The 21,021-nt window shown below is 40.7% G+C and overlaps 1 protein-coding gene across 1 annotated transcript in view; it reads left to right on the forward strand.

The window, feature by feature from the left end:
• Window positions 1–21,021, forward strand: part of HEME2 (Uroporphyrinogen decarboxylase) — a 233,720-nt gene that overhangs the window by 74,029 nt on the left and 138,670 nt on the right. The window contains exons 3-4 of the mRNA XM_089448822.1: window positions 5,613–5,723; window positions 20,748–20,936. Coding sequence (XP_089304948.1) covers window positions 5,613–5,723; window positions 20,748–20,936 — 300 coding nt within the window. The remainder of the gene's footprint in view (window positions 1–5,612; window positions 5,724–20,747; window positions 20,937–21,021) is intronic.

Genomic DNA, 21,021 nt, shown 5'->3' on the forward strand with positions numbered 1-21,021 from the left:
AGAAAAGGACACAAATTTGGAAATCATTCTTGGGGACAATGCCACCTATCCCGTGAAGGGAGTTGGGAATGTTACTCTCTAATTGAATCAAGGTAACACCATTCATCTACAAGAAGTTCTATATGTACATGATCTAAAGAAGAACCTGGTATCTATCTCGGTGATGGAAGATAAAGGATTCATCATTCAAGGTAGCATTCATTGATGGAAAGGTACGCGTTTGGAATAGAAATTTCAAAGATGCATTTACTCTTGTGTTCAGGGTTGATAGTCTATATCAAGTTGGAGGAAGCCCATTGGGAGCTATGTCTTGCGACACATTTCTCCAATATGAATTATGGCACCAGAGGTTTGCTCATCTACATTATAAGGCTCTACCTGATGTGAGGAAGATGGTGATAGGTATGCTCGAATTTAAAGTAGAACAGGAAAGTGTTTGTCAGGGATGTGCCGAAGGAAAACATACTAGGGGACCATTCCCCTCAAGTGATAGCAAGACTACCGACATTTTGTAGTTAGTTCATTTTGAGCTATTTGGTATGATGCCCGTGACATCCTTGGGAGGATATTTATATTATGCTATTTTTGTGGATGATTTCTCTTGCAAAACTTGGATATATTTCTTGAAGAAGAAGGACAAGGAATTCTCATGGTTTCGTTCTTTCAAAGCTTTGGTCGAAAATCAAACAACATAGAAGATCAAAATATTAAGGATCGATAATGGAACCGAATATGAATCAAATGAGTTCAATGACTATTGTAGAGAAGCTGGCATTAAGAGGGAGACTGCTACCACATATAATCCTGAGCAAAATGGTGTTGCTGAAAAGAAGAACCGTTCTATTATAGAAGCCACTCGTGCCATGCTTCATGATCAAAGCCTTCCGAAGTTCTTATGGACTGAAGCTGCCAACACTGCTGTGTGTGTTCAAAATAGATGCCCTCATCAAGCGTTGGACTCCAAAACTCCCGAAGAAGTTTTCATTGGTAAGAAACCTGATGTTTCTCATTTTAGAATTTTTGGTAGCTCCGTATATTTTCATGTGCTAAAAGAAAATAGAAGCAAATTGGATGCATCTGGGAAGAAAGGAACATTTCTGGGCTATAGTGAAACTTCTAAGGCATATAGAATCTATGTGCCTGGTCAAAGAGAAGTGGAGATAAGTCATGATGTTACCTTTGATGAACATGCTGCCCTTGGGAAGATTAGTTACCTTCCTATTCCAAGGAAGGACAAAGAAGAAGATATAGGAAAACAGGGAGAATCGTAGGATGAGCAGATGCCTGATGTTGAAGGACCATTGGATCCCATTGATCCACTTCCTTATGAGCCCTCCTCCTCAAAAAGGAGACCCTCATGACTTAGGGAAACTCTCCAAGATGTCGAGAGACATATTGCACCAAGGGGGACATTTTGTGAAAGTAAGAAGCCGAAGAGGTACCAAGGGTAGTTAATTGCCATGAGCACCATTGTTCAATCTGAGCCTTGCACATTCGAAGATGCTATGAAGCACTAAGTTTGGAAGGATGCTATGAATGAAGAGTATGAGTCGATTATGAAGAATGATGTCTGGGATGTGGTCCCTAGCCCCAAGGACAAGTCCATTGTCACCTCGAAATGGCTCTACAAGATCAAGCATGGAGATGATGGAAGTGCTGAAAAGTTCAAGGCCAGGTTGGTTGCTCGAGACTTCTCTCAAAAAGAAGGTGTGGACTACGATGAGATATTTGCACTAGTTGCTTGATATACCACCATCCGTTTGATTATAGCCCTTGCTGCCTCACAAGGATGGAACCTACACCAAATGGATGTCAAAACCACCTTCTTGCATGGTTCAATTAAGGAGGAAGTCTATGTAGAATAACCTGAGGGGTTCGAAGGTAAAGATTGTCAGACACGCATGCAGGTTCAAGAAAGCCCTCTATGGGTTGAAGCAAGCTCCTCAAGCTTTGTATGAGAGGATCGACAACTATCTGATGAAGTTCGGCTTTACTAGAAGTGAAGCTGATCCGAACCTTTACTTTAAGGTTGAGAATGACAGACCTCTCATCTTGGTACTTTATGTGGACGATCTGTTTCTGACAGGTGTAGACCCTCTTATTCATCAATGTAAGAGGGAGGTGGTTTCCAAGTTTGAAATGAAGGACCTAGCACTGATGTATTATTTCCTAGGGTTGGGGGTCTGGCAAAGCCAGGTGAGATTTTCCTCTCTCGAGGAAAATACATTGTAAAGATACTTGAAAGATTTGGGATGGTGGACTGCAAGTCCGTGACTACTACAATGGAATTTAACTTCAAGAAGTTATGCGGTAGTGCTATTGGGCCCGATTTGGGAAATCCTTCTGAGTATTGTCAACTCGTGGGGGCCCTGATGTTCTTAGTGAACTCCTGTCCGAGCATATGCTTTGCAGTGAATACATTGAGTCAGTTTATGGTCGAGTCTCATCACATACATTGGATTGCTGCCAACAATCTCTTGAGATATCTTCGAGGCACAATCACCTATGGACTGAGATACATTGCTGGGAATGTGAGGCTCCATGGCTATTCTGATGCTGATTGGGCTGGCAGTGTGGTGGATCGTAAAAGCACATCGAGATGTTGCTTCTCTCTAGGTTCTGCTTTGATATCTTGGATGAGCAGGAAGTAGAAGTCGGTTGCCTTGAGCACTGCTGAGGCTGAATATATTGCTGCTAGTATGGCCTCCTGTGAAGCTGTTTGGTTGAGGAAGTTCTTTAGTGAGCTGTTTGGATATGTGCTGGATACCACCATGATCTTCTATGACAACCAAAGTGGGATTCGTATTTATGACAATCCCGTGTTTCATGACTGCTTCAAGCATATTGATATAAGGTACCACTTTATCCAAGATATGGTACAACGAGAGCAATAAGGCTTCATCATATTGGAACTGATGATCAGGTCACAGGTATTCTTACAAAGCCCCTGGGGAAGGTCAAATTCTTAACCTTTTGTGAATGACTTGGAGTCGTGGAGAGACCCTCTTATGAGGGTCCTGTTTGATTTGGATATTGAGCTCTGGGAGCTCCGAGGGGCTTGGGGTACTTCTTGGAGCGATGAGCAACCATAGGGTGAGTGGTTCACCTTCCCCTAGTGGTGCAAGATGTACAAGGTGAGTGGTTCACCTTCCCCTATGATACCCCATGATAGTTGAAATATGCATAGGATGAGTGGTTCACCTTCTCCTATGGCATATGAGCAGGATTAGTGGTTCACCTTCACCTACTGGTACATCCTACCCATGTAGTCTGGGACTCATGGGAAGTACCTCTCATCTGGCCAATGAGTAGGGAAATGAGGATAGGGACTATAGCACTACCGATGGATGCATTGTGTACTACTGTACTCCCTATGCTAGGATGTTTGATATTGATCTGGGATCAATGGAGACTGACTTCGGGTCAGTGGAGAGTAGTATGATACACTCTCGATTATTGGAGACTGACTTCGGGTCAATGGAGAATGGTATGATACATTCTCGATCATTTCTTCTTCATTATTTCTTCATGGTTCAACAGAGCAAAGCAAAGTAGGGATGACAGGGATGGTACAGATTGTCAGATGGTTTGGCAGGTGGAGTTCTTCCTAGTTGAGAGGGATTGTTAAATTTAGAAACTAGGGCCAAACGCCACCATGGACAGCTCATATGATGGAGCTGATATTTTTATTGGATTCCTCTTTCCAAGAGGTGTAGGATTGATCTAAAGATCATCTCATTCTGACATGTATAAATGGAATTATGAATTTATTTCGTTTATGGACAAATTGTCAAGGTCGGCCAGCGATCTAATGTAGGCTCAGAAGCCCAAAAGACACGTCTATTCATCCTCAACGTTGCATATAAATAGGAGCATCTACCTCATTTGGACACTCATCACTCACACATCTCTCTCTCATCTGATTGGGTCATACACATTTATGGGCAGCCTCTTTCCACACGTGCGAAGGACAAGACTGCAATTTTCTGTTTTGGGCATTGACTGAATTGCAGGAGGGTTTGACCAGCGTTGACCGAGTTTGACTGCTTTTTTCTTGAGGAATTTTCTGTTTGGGCAAGCCGCATTTCCGAGCACAGAAATAGAGGCATTTAGAGCTGTTTGACCAGCATGGACCACAGGTTTGACCTCTTCGTTGACTGAGTTTGACTTGATATTTTGGGACTGTTTTGGGCTGATTTGGATTGCTGTTGGAGGCCAAGTTGACTGGGTTTGACCGAGCTGATTTGGAGGAGAAATTCTGCCACGTTGACCAGCCTTGACTTTCTGGTTAGGGCTTCCTGTTGACTGCTACTTGACTAGATAGATTTTGACTTTGATTGGGCAAGTAAATTTTGTATATTGTACTCTCTCTCTCAGCTGAACTTTTGAAGAATAATAAGAAGAATTGATCAAAGGGTTTCTCCACATTGGGGTTTGTCCCTGGCATGTGCCACATCTTGTGTCCTCTTGCGTTGGCTTGTCTTATACTGTTTCTATTTATGTTCTATCTGCATTTACTGTCATGTTAATGTGATTGCCAATCTGTAAATTGATATTGGGCTAATAAGAAAATTGAAGTAAATTGCTCTTTAAGCATAGAACATACCACTGTTACCTAAAATTAACTTAATTGTAGTTAAAGATAAGAGAAAGTCTTTGTAAAATTATAATTATTTTGTTCATCTATAGATCCTCAAGGTCTCTCATGGATGTTAATAAAATTTCATTTCATGTTGTTTTATAGATAAAAAATTTGAATTTATTACTCAAGGTCTAATATAGGCATTCCTTTTTTGTGTCTTTCACTGTCGAATCCATTTCTAAAATTTCTACAATGCTAGAAAATTAGGAATTTTTCATACTCTGATTAGTATGATTTGAACACATTGAAGATATTTCTCAGGAAAACTTGATTTGCTGGATTGAGCAGAACAAAATCACCCCTTGCCTTCTTATGAGCTTCTACATGATTCTGATGTTTTGACTGCACTCTACAAATTCTTATCTTGTTGTTCGTGCACCGATTGTGGCCAATGCTAAAAATATTTTCCTGGTGTCTAAAATTTACTGAGTCATGGGTCTACCTTTCCATTTCGTCTGCTTCTATTCATAGCCTTCCTCATGAATTTTTTTTATATTCTGTCATACTGAATTTTTGACGCAACATGTGATCCACAGCAAGAAAACTGATGTAAATTTGTCCAAGTCAGGCAAAACAGTCTCTCTTCTTCAAAATTATATGAAGTGTCTTATGGAAGTGAAGCTGTCTATCTGTTATGCATCTTCGTCATTCATTAGGACACTATGTAGGAACATGATATGCACATGAATCATATTTTTACTTCACATCTAGGGTCCTATATATATTATGTTTTGAAAATACTCTCTTGCTTATGATAATGATAATAAGCCCTGGAAGGTAGAAACCAAGAAAGTAGTGACTGCTTTGACTAAGGATCTTTGCATTTGTTTTCGTACTCTCTTTATTCTTTCTTATGTTTTCTTTCCTAATAATAGCCTAAATTACCTCCATCCTTGTTTCTTTGATATCTTATTTGAAGGTAATTGGACTTTGATTTTATAATTCTTATTTTAATGTTTATTTCTGACAGAGCTATCAACAATTATGCCAGAAGTACCCCTTATTCCGTGAAAGGTCAGAAAACGTTGATCTTGCAGTTGAAATCTCTTTGCAACCATGGAAAGCTTTCAAGCCAGATGGAGTAAGTATTATGTATACTCAATATGATGTTGTGGCAAAATAAGTTTGATGTTTTTGAATCTCTTTTCAAGCGTTTAATAGCCTTTTGATACAGCTTAATGCTGATATTAAGATATTGTCTAATATAAGTACATTTGAGACTTGTCAAAAGCCATCAATTTCTTCATGGATACAAATGTGATATATAACTTCTTGTATGAAATTTTTTCTGAATATGCAGCTTGTGGATTTCTTTTTACATATAAGCATAGCATATTCATGGTGCCATAGGGAGCTATCATTTCTACTATTGGTAATTTTGTTATGTAGTTCTATTAATTATTGTTGGCCTTTAGAGATGCATGGTCATAAACGTAAGGGAGAAACGACTACATGGAGAATGTATTATTTATTGATGACGGAGTCCTTAAGCTTCTTTATACATCAAGTGTTATTTAACCATCTCCTCAACTAACTAATATATAATATTAGTTCATTAACATTTATCATGACCGTCTAACATATGAACCCTAGCAACTCTCTATTGAGTATTAAAATTCCCCCTTGCCACAAAGTAACACTTTTATTTGATGCCCTGTTAATGTAAAAGCTAAAGGTCCAGATTTTAATGGCAAGAAGATTCTTAAAAGTGTCTTAAAAAACTTTTTGATGATTTACAAAATCTTGATTGCTAAGTTGTTCTTTTCCACCAGTAGATGTGGAACTCTTGTAGGTTGTCCATTATAACATCACCAGTCACCACCCTTTTAAAGGTAGGATTCCACCGATGGCATTGAAATTCCCTATACAATTGTTGATAGTAATTAAATTTCCTATTGGTTCCCCCTATCTAGAGACCCGCCTAAGAATACACAACCATTGAAAATAAGAAATCATCATTAATTTAGTCACCATCAGAGGCATCCTCATTCTTCTCATCGATAGTATTACCATTGACTATGTTATTCTTTTATTTTTTTTCTTTTCTTTAATATTTCATTTGATATGAGCAATTGCTGTGACTTGACAAAAATGCCACTTTCAACGTTTCACCTTGATCTGGAAGTTTCTTGAATATATTCCTTGCAAACTATTTGCCTAAGTGCTCACATGAAAATCAAATCTACAAGTATACAATAAGCTGATCACAAAGCTGATACAAGTCAAGCTGTCCAAACCCTAGTTAGGGAAATCATAGAAAAACCCTAGCCATCAACTCCTCCTAGCTAGGAATCACACCTAACCAATGCTGGTAACTCCACCAAAGATCCTTAGCCAGCTAGCTTCATGATTGGCTTGCCCTCCTTGGCATCTACACTTGCATCCCACAAGTGTACAAGATGTCTCCTCCTCTTCTTCTCCACAAACATCACAAGTAGCGTTAGGTTTCCGGATGCTACAAAAACCTAGTGTTTTCTGTAATATCCCCAATTTTCTAAGTATTGAGGAGGCTCACCATTTTTGACTTTATTTTTTGGCATTAGCATGCATTTTTGGAGGCTTGACTTAGGAGATGGGAAAAAATTAAAATTTTGGTGGATGTGGGGGCCACCCACAAAGAATACGCACCCCTTGGAAGAGTACACATTTGGAAGAGAGAGAGAATGGAGGGAAAATTCAGGCTAGTGGAGTTTGGGCCCCACCAAGGGAAGATTGAGGCAGCAAGGTTAAATAGGAGGTGAGAGCCATTGTTTGGGGCCTTTTGTCAAATTTACATCTGAACTCAACCGTTTGCTTGAGCTGCTCAACCAGATGAACAAGTGCTGCTTATCACAAGGAGATTTCCAGGCAGAGATCTCAGCGCTCACTTTGGTGGACTTAGAGTGCCACTTCTGTGCAGCGCAAGGACGTTGGAGGAAAATTCGTGCCACTTGAGGGGATCATCTGTGGAGCAGTTTCTTTGCTGATAATTTTAGGGCTGCCTTGGAGCATCATTTCCAGAAGGCTTGGGGTGATTTGGAAGCCGGATAGTAAGGGATATTTTTGGGCCAAACATTGGCATTCCAGGGCTTGCGCAGTTTCCAGACAGAGGAACACGTGGGGCATAGGAGAAACATAATTTGTGGGCTTGGCGGTTGGAGAATTTAAGGGAGAATTAGAATGAAATTTGTAGGCAAATTTTGGAGAACTTTTCTGGATAATTGTAGTAGTAGCATAATTCTAGGCAGTGCGTTCAGCCAATGGAACTGGAAATTCACACCTTTTGTGGGTTTTCTAGTGGTGGGGTTTGGGACCAATTCCTTTTTGGGTTTTGTGGGGAAAATTTAGTGGAGGCACCAACTGCATGTTTAGAGGATTCAGAGCATTGGCGTGGCAGGAAACTCCATTTCTAATTTGCAGCAGTGATAGAGAATTTCTGGGTTAGCGCAAAATTTGGTGGGCATCTTCCTTGGAGCTGGAACCAACGTTCTACCACCTGGGTTTGCCTTAGCTTGCTATTGCAAGCCCAAGTTCCTTTTCTCCTCATCTACATTGTACCTTTTGGTGCCCAGATTTTTAATAAAAGAAGTAAATTTGGTATTGATAATTGTGTTACTAGTTATCTGTGATGTAATTGCAATTTTATGAGTTGTTTCAAGTTGCATGCTTCTGTTATTCACTATTAATTCCATTTAAGAATATTACAGTGGTATCAGAGCATGTTCTTGGCTAGTGTGGGGAGATAAAAGTAGGGAATGCCACCCAGGTACCAAGGAGTCATATTTCAGAGAGGCCGAGGCAGAGGAAGAGGTAGAGGACTTGGTAGAGGACGACGAGATCCTTTTTCAAATACTGGGTTGGACAATTTTAAGGAGCACATGGAGAACAATGAGGGCCCGAAACAACCTAGACAAGGGAGCTAGAATCATGTTTTAGAGGACCTGCTGAGGACAAATTAACAGATGTTGAGGTAGGGTGAACTTATGATGTACATGATGCAGCAGGTGATGGGTTTACATGTGAATGACAGGCAAGAGGCAAAGCCTCAAGGTGATGGGGGTTCCAGAGTAGGGGGAGGAAGTCGTACACTTGAGCATACATATCAGCCACCTCACACCCCTCTGCGTGGCCAAGCAGGCCGTCCTACAATGCCCCATTTTGTGGATGAGCCTAAGCGAGAGAGGGAGCCTGATCCAGTTGCAGATCTGGTGAATTCAGTTGCCTCCGGTATTGACGAGTATGAGGGGCTTGACCCAAGGATCTGGAGAGTAACATCCTTTGGGGAGTACATCCACCTCAAGGAGAGGCGTACCACTGGAGTTGTGACGCATTATAGAGGGGGGTGGTCTTGTTAAGAGGTTCAGAAGATAGTCGAGAAGGTCACGCTTCCCAACTATGATGGGTCATCCAAAAATTTGGTCAGAGCATGGGTGCAGAAGTTAAACACTTACCTCCACCTGAATCCCATTTGGGAGATGAATGCTATTCGGTTTTCCACCTCGCACCTAGAGGGGGATGCCCAGGAGTGGTGGTACCATGGCCTGATCACACTAGGGAACATTCATATCACCTCCTACATCGAGTTCACTAGGGGGTTGATTGAGAGATTTGATAGGAAAGACCCCAAGCTGCATTTTAGGGAGTTGGCCCACTTGAGGTAGACATGCAGCGCAAAGGCCTACATCTCAGAGTTCCAGAGGCTGGCATGTGAAAATTCTATCACTGCAGTAGTTGATTTACTTATCCTACTTATTTCATCATAAGTTATTCATGAAATTACTTCAACAAACATTAAAATAAATACTGCTGCAGATATCACATTGTAATACAGAAACAAACATATGCACACATTGACACAGTTATTTTGGACTAATGTCCCCGGAAAAACCCAATGTGGGAAAACCGGTCCAGCAAGGGAGGATTTTATTATTCAACAATTTTCTAGTACAACAGGGTGCCAAACTAGCTTACCCACAGATAGACAAATTTCTAGCAGTTCTTTTGATCCAACGTAGGCCCTATTGACCTTTGCGTTAGCCTGAAACCCTCTGCGTCAACCCACTGAGGCTCTGCGCAACCTCTCTGGCCTTTTGCGTCACTCCTGCAGCCTCTGCGTGGATGACGCAGGCCCTTCTGGCTCTGCGCAGTCTCTGCTGCCCCTGTGTGGCTTCCTCTGGCTCTGTGTCTGCCTCTTCTGCCTCTGCGTCTGCCTCTTCTGCTTCTGCGCTGATCTCCCGTCTCTCTGTTCTGTACTTGCTGCATCCTGACTGCTCTCCAGACCACTGGTTCAATTTCTCAGCAAACCCCGCTCCAAAAATTGAACTAACTGGTCTCCCTCAGTGTGTTCTCCAAGTGCCCCTCAAGCCTTCTCTTATACTTTTCTTGTTGACATCTCAACGATCAAGATTAAGTCCCTAATCAACGGCTAAGATTAGATATGGCTTGATCCATGTCTTTTGGACCATTCTAACACAGATTCATATTAATACACATTAATATTTTATTTCCCTAAGTTTAGACTTAGGGACGCCATTAAGAATATTAATTATTTTAACATCTCCTGATCTGTTTAGAATCTGCCCAAACCCTTTCAGGATATTGGAGATCTTATGTGCCCCAACCTTTCCACAAAATTTCGTGGCTAGAGCACATTCGATGCTACCCCAAATCAACATGGCAGTGATGGTGATAGACATATCGAAAGCTCGATTGATTAAGCTGTTTGTAGAGGGGTTATTCGATCCCTTGCGTGGATGAGTGAGGGCCTACATGCCCACTTCATTTATGGATGCTATTTCGAGGATCCGAGACATGATTGACATAGTGCCTAAGACTAGAGTTCCTATACCCACCAGACCGTTGGTTCCTTAAGGGAACAAAGATACTTGTCAGCCTCAGATGGAGGTTGGGCTTGGCCAGTTGGATGATGAGACTAGGAGGGACCTCCAGAGGAGGAATCTATGCTTCACATGCCAGGAGCCTTGAGTAATGTTGACCCTGTCGCCTACACCTGCCTACAAGTCAATGAGAAAAGCCTTCAACCCCACAAGGTGTGGTTGGTCGCAGGGAACTCAGAGAAGGCGCTGTCACACTAATCCCGACTTTCTCCGTTTGAGCTATCTCCTAGGTTAGCTAAGGAGGGTGGTCCCAATGAAAAGTTAAGTTAAAAGATGTGAGTTTCTAGGAGAGTGTTATAGTGAAAATGGATTACTTTTAAGGATTTATGGGCAAATATGAAGTGAGCAACTTCAAATAACAATGCCAATCTAATATGATTAAAAACCATAAAGCCAGTGCCTTATAAGGAATTTGCTCAACAATTTAAGGATATATTTGCTCAAAGTAAAATGCAATGCTCTCAAAAGAGAAAACAAAGTAACCCTCAAATGTAAATAAGGATTGTTAGCACAATATATGTAAGATACAAAATACTTATGAGATAATCAACTTTATAAATCAAAACATGTGAAACATATCTGGCCAAAACCCAAAAATTAGTAATTAACTTGGAAATGTAAAAGAAAGGAAGTGCTAAACCAAGACATCAATATGCAATTAGACTTGAAACATGAAAAGAAAACACTTGTTTGAAATGATTACAATACTTGCTTTTGGAATAGACTTTGCATATGAAAACTCAAACCATCAAGAGACAAGTAAAGTAAATGTAATGGAAAGTGCTCTTGGTTAATTTTATTAATTTAACTCTACAACAAGATTACAATTTAACTTTTCAATCCTCAAACCTCACCCTTGCCCAATGATATGGATATAGTGAGGAGTCAATAGAGGAGTAGAGGATCCCTAAGATGTCTACTTCAACCAACTTATGTTGGAGGTAAAATTTTAATGAGGCTTGAGGCCTTCCTACACTATAATGCGTAGATGAAATGCGAATTGTGTTAATTCCCCAAATTAAAATAATGATACATGCAAATGCTTCAAAGAGATTGATTTGCAATGTTTGAAAATGAAATAGTGTTCAACATAAGTTGCAATTATAACTTCAATTGGAGGAATAAAATTAGCTTACAAGTGTTACATGTGTTTCATCAATGAATTAAAATGATACAAGTAATTTGCTTGAAAGTAAAACTTGTTTCAAATAGACAATGACAATAAATTGCTCCAATATTAAAGATAACAATGTAGCATAAAATTGAAGCATGTATTCAAGTGATCATGAAACAATTTACCAAGGTAAATGGAAACGAATCAAAGTTTGTTAAGAATATAAAATGCTTGCATGTAAATGATGAATTGCCCAAAGTAAAGTGTAAGCTTGTAGCTCCAAGCAACAATGAGAAAGAAAATGCAAAGCTCAAATGAAATTGTAACAAACTTTAACTTAATGAAATGTGATAGTGACGTTGTGTTAATTCCCAATTAAAGCATGCATGTAAGTGAATGAAGTATGAAAGCTTAAACCATGCAAATTTCAATCCACCCAAGAGAAGCCTCCCTCTAAATGGGGAGATAGGATACCATGGGAGAAATCCAAAGCTCCCACAAGCAAGTTAGATCTTTTATTAATATTACAATGAGAAGAGGGCCCTTCAAAGTTCTCAACTATACTTCAAGGAGAGTCCTCACAATAATTGCTTGAAACCTGGACACTAGACCTCTTTTCTTGAGAAAGTAGTGACAAGATCTCTCAAAAATTATGCAAGGGAAAAAAGTTGTGAGTTTCCTCCAAATGCCCACGGCTTAAAGAGGAAAATGGGCAGCCCTCTATTGAACTTGACTTGGCCAAAATAAGCCTCAAAAGGATTCACGACATCCTTGGAAATCGAACCCCCAACACTTGCGAAAAGTCTTGCAAACACTTGTTAGATGTTGCGGGAAGTTGCTCTTCAAAATCTGCCACACAAGAGTTAGCAAACAATCCAAACAATGGCTGCAAAATAAGTTAAGTATTAATGGAAAAATCAGCGAGATAAAATGTATATGTACAATTATAATTTACAAAAGGCTAAGCTAAAGAGTGAGAGTAAACTCTCATCTTTGCTTAGTCATCTTCAAGCTCTTAGATAGCAAATGAAAGAAATGAAGTACAATGTTTTTTTAAAAGAGATTTAAATTTAGAAGTTCTCGGTTTGTGTACAAGCTATGTGCCGAAATCCTGCAAAACCACTTTGTAAAATAAGACTATGAAGGTTCAAAGAACAAATGAGAGTTCTTTTAAGAATGTATCAAGAGTGGATTGGTCTCTCCAAAGACTTCCCCTCACGCTTGATTCTGTAATCCCAACAAGATGTTCCCTCTACAAAACTTCAATCAAGAATTAGTTCCATATAGATTTAGCAATAAACAATGATAAGAAACTCTAGAGATTTATTTAAAACCAACTAGAGCATTCTATACCTAGAGCATACTTCTAAATCAAATGTCAATGCAAGATAGCTCTACATTAAGAAATTTACAAGAGCATATGGAAGCAAATTAGATCAAAGCATGAGTGAAAGGAATTATACCAATGCTCAACAATTCATCACATTCGAAAATGAGGAACACCTCATGAATGAAACCCCAAAGTCTTTATTGATATTTATGAAAATGTATAAGGCAGTAGTGCTTCCGCAAGCACAATAGCTAGTAACAATATTATACAATGTGAAAGCCCATGGCTCTATTATATAAAGTGTTGGGAGCAAATCCCAATGAAGAATGACGATGACAAATGGCATTGGAGTCAATCCCAATGTAGAAGTGATTAAACAAGTGGCATGAGGTGACAATCCCAAAGAGAAATTTGAATTTGTTGAATGGAGCTCTAATGCCAAGTGTAAAAATCAAATTCTGGCAAGTGGACATCCTTTTTTTCTTCTCTTATGTGCCAAATTTGAATTTTATGGTGGAATGACAAGTGTATATGGGTGGTAACCCATGTGGGGACAATTTCCCACAAAAATCTCCACCAAATATTCTCCCAAATCCTCTTAAATGTGCATTAATTTCACAAATTCGAATTTCCAAGCAGCTTATTCATTTAATGTCAGAAATTCGATTTTATTTGAGCGCATGTCCTTTCCTTGATTTTAAGAGTCCACATCACCTTGAGACTTCACTTTAACTCCCCCATAATTTTCCACCTCATTTCCACAACATTTAGCATGTGTGGATATTTATTTTTCTCCATTTATTTAATTTCTGGCTTAATTAATTGCCAAATTTCCCACTAAACTTAGGAAAATGGGTTTTGAGGGTCCAAAACACATTATTAACCCCTCAAAGTGTGTTATAGTAGAAAGTTGAGTGTGAGAGGTGTAATTTTGATTACTCATACCCCATACAACTTCTCTAGACTACACTTATTACAATTTAAATACAATTTTATTTGCAATTTTTGAACTGCGGGAAATCTAAAAAATTAAAAAATGACTACCTAGACCTAACCAAATTCCACGAATTTTTGTGTGATCTAGTATGGTAATATATATCGACTCTAGACACCAAGATGTGTCAGGGGCTCAACCTTCAAACCGTCACCCCGACTTTGGGGTAAAATATGAGTGAAAAAACCTAAAAAATTATCCGCCTCTAAAAAAAGGGATAATTAATTAGATAAAAAAAACACTCCAAGGTGTACTCGTTTGCTGATCGAGTCCCAACATCTTAGGCCTGTTATAGACTCAAAACTCATCATTACTAGTATCACTTATTACAATTCCCCGTAGGATGTGGAATCTGGGTACAAAAAAGATGATGAGAAGATAGAAGTAGAGTTAAAAAACTCTGTTGACTGACAATATCTAATGGTACAAGTGTCCTCTGGATCATCCTTGGGCATGGAGTCTTCATATAATCATCAGGTGCCACTCCAGTGGTCAACAGGCACCAGGACACAAGTGCAGCAATGGCAAGGCCCATTGCATTGAGGTGTATTCATATAGTGAGCCAGAGGAGGAGACTGAGCAGGAGGTAGGCCATGGAGATGAGGGGCCATAGTCTACAAGAGGAGCACCACCACCACCTTAGGGAGGAGGACCATTCGCTTCATCTGGGGGTGTTTTGGCTTCACTTCGAGGAGTTCCAAAGTACTTGACACTTCGGATCAGGGGCATAGTGTAGGGGCAACATGTTTCAGTGCTAGTGGAGAGTGGGGCTACCCATAACTTCATTGATGCCCAAATGGTGGAGCAGAGGGGCATATATATAGAGACATTTGATGTGTTCTCGGTGTTAGTGCTGGGAGATCGGACGATGCAATGCATGAGATATGTTCCCAGCCTAACTCTGACTATGGGGAACTATTTCGTCACTAATCACTTCTTTGTTGTTGATGTGCCAGACACCAACGTGGTGATGGGTGTCCAGTGGTTGTATTTTTTTGGGGCGAGTTACCACGAATTGGCGGAAGTTGGAGATGGAGTTCTTGGGCCCTGATGGGAAGCTAATAGTGCTAAGGGCTATGCACTTCTACCCACCTTAGATGATATCCGTTCATTGGATGGAGGCAGACTTGCGGCGTGGGGACATTGAGTGGGCAGTGGAGCTTAGGATTTCAGAAATATGGGTTCAGGCACGTCCGGTATATTCTTGCGCTGCTGGAGAAGCATCAAGCAGTTTTTGGGGAGATCCCTCTAAGCAGGCCACCAGATCAGCGGTTTGAGCACACCATTTAGTTGGAGGAGGGGGTGCATGTTGTTATCACTACCCCGTATAGGCACCCTAAGGCCTATCGGGACGAGATTGAGAAGGCCATCCAAGAGCTATTGGCGTTGGAGCATATCGAGCTTAGTACTATCCCTTTTGCTTCATCAGTGGTACTAGTGAAGAAAAATGATGGGTCTCTTCGTATGTGCATCGACTACTTTGCCTTGAACAAGAAGATGTTGAAGAATCAATACCCCATACCCCAGATAGACGAGTTGATGGATGAGCTTAGAGGAGCCATGTACTTCTTTAAGATAGACTTGTGCTTAGGGTACCGTCAGATCAGGGTGCATGAGAAGGATATTCCCAAGACGACATTCATATGCCATTATGGACACTTTGAGTTTCTGGTGATGCATTTCGAAGTCCCTAACACCCCTGCCATATTTCAGTCTTGCATGAACCACATGTTCTGCAAGCATATGCGCAGATTCGTCGTGGTGTTCTTTGATGAGATACTTATATACAACAGGACATGGGAGGAGCACCTGCAACACTTGGAACAGGCCTTGAGCATCCTGGAGGAGCAACAATTCTATGCCAAGGTGTCCAAGTGCGAATTTGGGCTGACCGAGATGCTATACTTGGGGCACGTGATAGGGGAGGATGGAGTCAGAGTGCACCAGGAGAAGATCCACGCCTTCCTTGATTGGCTCACACCTAGGAACGTGACAGAGCTGAGGGGCTTCCTGGGGATATGCACATATTACAGGTGCTTTGTGAGGGGATTTTCGCAGTCCGCACCCCTTACAAACCTCACGAAGATGGGGGCATTCAGTTGGATAGATGCAGCGCAGGAGACCTTTGAGCGTCTCAAGGTGGTCATGAGCACTTGCCCGGTTCTGCCATTAACGAATTTTACTTAGCCCTTTGTATTGGAGTGTGACACATTAGGGGAGGGCATTGGAGTGGTGCTGATGCAGGTAGGCAATCCCATAGCTTATGAGAGCTGGAAGCTCCGGGACTATGAGCAACTATACTCTATCATATGACGAGGAGATGCTGGCCATAATGCATGTGCTAGCCAAGTTTAGGCAGTACCTGGTGGGTAATATATTCAAAGTAAAAACTGAACACAACAATGTTCGCTTTTTCCTAGAGCAGAGGGAGTTGCAGGAGAGACAACAGCAGTGGGTCAGCGAGATCCAAGCGTATGACTTCGAGATATAATATGTCAAGGGAAAACAAAACATAGTGGCAAATGCAATATCTAGGAGGCCCGCGACTCTATCTCTGATGGGCATCGCTCAATATTGGAAAGCTCAACTTGTGGTTGAGTATTCTAAGGACAAGTAGGCCTGTGAGATACTGTATGGCACATTTGGGGATGATCGGTACCAGGTGATGGACGATGTGATATATTATAAGGATAGGATTTACGTGGTACCAGGGACTCAACTCAGAAAGAGGATTATGCAGGCGATTCATGATTCACCCTTAGCAGGAACATCTCAGATTCCTCAAGACTTACAGGGCCATTAAAGAGCGTTTCTCTTTGAGGGGTCTCAAGGGAGACGTGTTGAGGCACGTACAAGAGCGCGTGGCCTGTTAGAGAAACAAAGGGGCAACCATCACACCCTACATGACTACTTCAGTTGTTTCCCATCCTAGAGAGGAAATGGGAGAGCATGTCCATGTATTTCATCACGGCCTTCTGGTTGCACAGGGGCGGGATTGCATTTATGTAATGGTCGACAGGTTAACCAAATTTTCCCATTTTTTCACCATCCCATCGAGATCTTTAGCCTCTCAGGTTGCAGAGTTGTTCTTCAGAGAGGTATTCAGGTTGCATGGTCTCCCAAAGACCATAGTTAGTGATCGTGACAACAGGTTCATGGGGGCGTTTTAGCAGGAGTTATTTAGGTTGGTGGGGACAAAGCTTACTCCTAGTACTAGCTATCACCCTTAGGCGGATGGGCATACGGAGATTGTGAATAAGTGGCTGGAGGGGTACCTGCGTATTTATGTGATCGGGCAATAGAGATCTTGGGTGAAGTGGTTGCACCTTGGAGAGTTCGGCTACAACACCACCTACCTCATGTTGATCGGTATGTCACCCTGTCTAGCGCTCTATGGTTATGATGCTCTTTCGTTTTCTAACATCATTTTTGGAGATAGCAGGGCCCCAGGAGTAAAGTATTGGGTCCAAGAGAGGCAAGAGATTCTCAAGGAGAACTTGTAGGTGGCACAAAATCAATAGAAAATTTATGCTAATAGGCTCAGTGTTGAGAGACAATTTGAGGTGGGGGGCATAGTCTACTTGTGTCTCCAACCATACCGACAATCTTTACTAAAGCAGAAGGGGGCTGAAAAGCTTAAGCCCTTGTTCTATGGGCCATACAGAGTGACAAGACGAGTCCAGGAGTTGGTCTATGAGCTGGAGCTTCCGCTAGGGAGCAAAGTGCATAACGTTTTCCATGTTTCATGCTTGAAGAAGGCACTTGGACAGCAGGACACAGTCACCATGAAGCTCCCGCCATTGGATGATGAGGGGCATCTAGAGATGGTGGCAGAGGCCATTTTGGAGATAAGGGAAAGGAAGCTCAGGAAAAGCAACATCAAAGAATTTTTTGTCAAGTGGAAGGACCTTCTTGAGGAGGATGCTACATGGGAAGGTGAGTAAGTGTTGCAACATCCAGCGCTGAAATTGCTTGAGGACAAGCAAATTTTGACAAGGGGGCTGTAATATCCCCAGTTTTTTAACTATTGAGGAGGCTCACCAATTTTGACTTAATTTTTTGGCGTTAGCATGAATTTTTGGAGGTTCAACTTAGGAGATGGGAAAAATTAAAATTTTGGTGGATGTGGGGACCACCCACAAGGAATACGCATCCCTTGGAAGAGTACGCACTTGGAAGAGAGAGAGAGAATGAAGGGAAAATTCAGGCTAGTGGAGTTTGGGCCCCACCAAGGGAAAATTGAGGCAACAAGCTTAAATAGGAGGTGAGGGGCATTGTTTGGGGTTTTTTGTCAATTTTACATCTGAACTCAACTGTTTGCTTGAGCTGCTCAACCAGGTGAACAAGTGCTGCTTAGCACAAGGAGATTTCCGGGCAGAGATCTCAGGTCTTACTTCGGTGGACTTAGAGTGCCATCCTAGGGGAGTCACTTAACACTTTTGTAGTCATTTAAGAGCAAGGGATAAGGGGTTACTTCCACTTCTGCGCAGCACAGGGACGTTAGAGGAAAATTCGTGTCACTTGAGGGGACCATCTCTTTTCTTCCAAAGGTTTTTACTCCTAGACTCCATTAGCCCTAGATTGAGAAAGGAACTACTCCTTTTCCTTTCCGAGGAATCAAATCAGCCTCTCAGCTTGAGGGCTAGAGTGAGGTTGCTGGTACCAGGCTAACGCACAGGTATACTCACTTAAGAGTTCACAAGGCTCGAAGGCAATGCAACAATATTCATAGGCACAAAACCATTACAACAATATTTATCAAGGCATTATAACTCATCATGTCACTAGTGGGAATTTGAACTTGGGTGGGGAAGATAATAACCATTCTGCCCAACCACGCAATGCAACAATATTCATAGGCACAAAACCATTACAACAATATTTATCAAGGCATTATAACTCATCATGTCACTAGTGGGAATTTGAACTTGGGTGGGGAAGATAATAACCATTCTGCCCAACCACTACTCCTATCTCTTGTTCCAATCCTTCAAAAACCCCTAATGTTTTTTTCTTTTATTTGTTCTACGGTAAATTAGAATTTAGCTAAAGAAAAATTATTAATTTTCAACATTATTTGGTTTTGAATTTTGTCCTAGGGTTAGGGCTTGTATGCATTTATTTGGAAAAGCTAAAATATCATTTTACATGCAATTTTCAGCCATAAGTTAGAACTTAGGATTGACATCTAGGGCTTATTGTGCTGTTACATGTCTTTTCCACCACAGAAAATTGCTGTAATTTATTCTCTTGTTTACCCGTTAATTAGCCCAAATTTTACACTTTTTTATCATAGATTCCTGGCTTTTTCTTGCTGCTGTTATAAACTAATTGTTTGCTGCAATTTCTTTTTTTAAACCCTAGTTTATGACAACAAGTATAATTTCTTGATTGTATGTGTTTGGAAACTTATTTGGGCCTCCATTGGTTGACTTAAGCCTCTAGATTGAGCAATAGGACCCTTCAAACTTGCTCTCTTGGAACTATATGTTTATCCACCTGAAACTTTAATTATTGCATATATATTCCTGAGTGAAGTCTTGCTGTCGAAACACTCAGGGTATATTTAGCCTAAGTCACATTGGGTTACTTGATCTGTGATATCTACTAGGGAAGCCTCGTGGTGAATTGTGTCCAACCACTTAAACAAGGGGAGTAGTTGAGGAGGTGACAGGGGCAAGACTCCCATTGTTCCATCAATTTAGGTTGCGAAGTGAGGCTTTTCACTAAGGTGCTAGATTTTGCAGTAACAGTACCTTACCTTATTGTGACCTTTATTATAAATTAAAGTCACCTTATTAGAATTTCAATCATAATATGGGAGTGTTAATACTCCAACACCAATCATCTTGATGTCTTGTGCAGATAGTCTTAGGTAGAGTGACTGGATATATTGTCCTCCCACATGCTTCACCTCCTCAGGTCCATGAGCCATCAATTTACCAAATATGCAATTCTACACACTGTGTCTTGGACCTGGCTATTATCTTTAACCAAAACTCATATCTCCCCCTTGCCAAACTCTGAATTTGGAAAAGACACCAGAATGTTCAACATTGGATTCACCCAATGTTATGAGTGGAGACTTCAGAGTAACAAGTACAACAATGGAACATAATAAATGGAAAAAACAACCTGTGCTTTCACATAATTTAAATATATAGGAGAGCAAAAACAACACACACATTCTGCTGTTCTTTAGCGAGAAGAATTGCCGCTTCACCTTATGCCTTACTTCAGTTTTTTTCTTGTAAACTTACACGTATCTGCTTACAACTTTAGGTTGGCAGGTTTAAGCAACATACTTGTATGGTTCTTTTCTGCTCATTTTACTTGCTTCTCTCTTCCCTTTCGTTGTGCTTATATTTTTCTTGTCTGCTAATGCATGAAGGTCTGGAGGATTTCTTGATGTTTCTCAAATTCTGCACATATTTATAAGTAGCAGTCCAAAAATATTTCAGTCCTTAGTAAAATGGTCGAAGAAAGCTAGCTACCTATGCTCAGTTATGATTCAAGTAGCTCAAAGGTTCTGTTCAAAGTTCAAACCATGCTTTTGACAGTCTTAGTAAAGCTTCTATGCAATGCCGTTGTCAATGATTTTTTTTTTTTCAGAATAACTGTTGTATAAATTCAACTGTTTTTTGATCAGTTGTAGCTGCTCTAGGCCCTCTACATACACCTGGCTTTGATGACATTTTCCATTTGTTATTGTGCAATTGGATGCAGGTTATTTGATTAAAGTTAAAAACATTTTCTTTTTTCTAATTTTCAATCTCACCTCTTTGGTACAGGTTATTTTGTTCTCGGACATACTTACTCCTTTGACAGGAATGAATATTCCTTTTGATATAGTTAAAGGAAAAGGTCCAGTTATTTATAAGCCAATCCAGACTTTAGCTGATGTGGCTGACGTTCAAGAGTTTATCCCGCAGGAGTCAGTGCCATATGTTGGTGAGGCACTGTCAATTTTGCAAGCAGAGGTTAGATTGCTCCTAGACCTCTTACCTTTTCACACCCCATTGTATTTTTTCTGCACAAGGTAAATGAGGATACTTTGTGTTTACT

This window comes from Pinus tabuliformis, chromosome X (assembly GCF_031772625.1).
Source record: "Pinus tabuliformis cultivar Carrire ecotype Pingquan chromosome X, CPIR1, whole genome shotgun sequence".
NCBI classification, from domain to species: Eukaryota; Viridiplantae; Streptophyta; class Pinopsida; order Pinales; family Pinaceae; genus Pinus; species Pinus tabuliformis.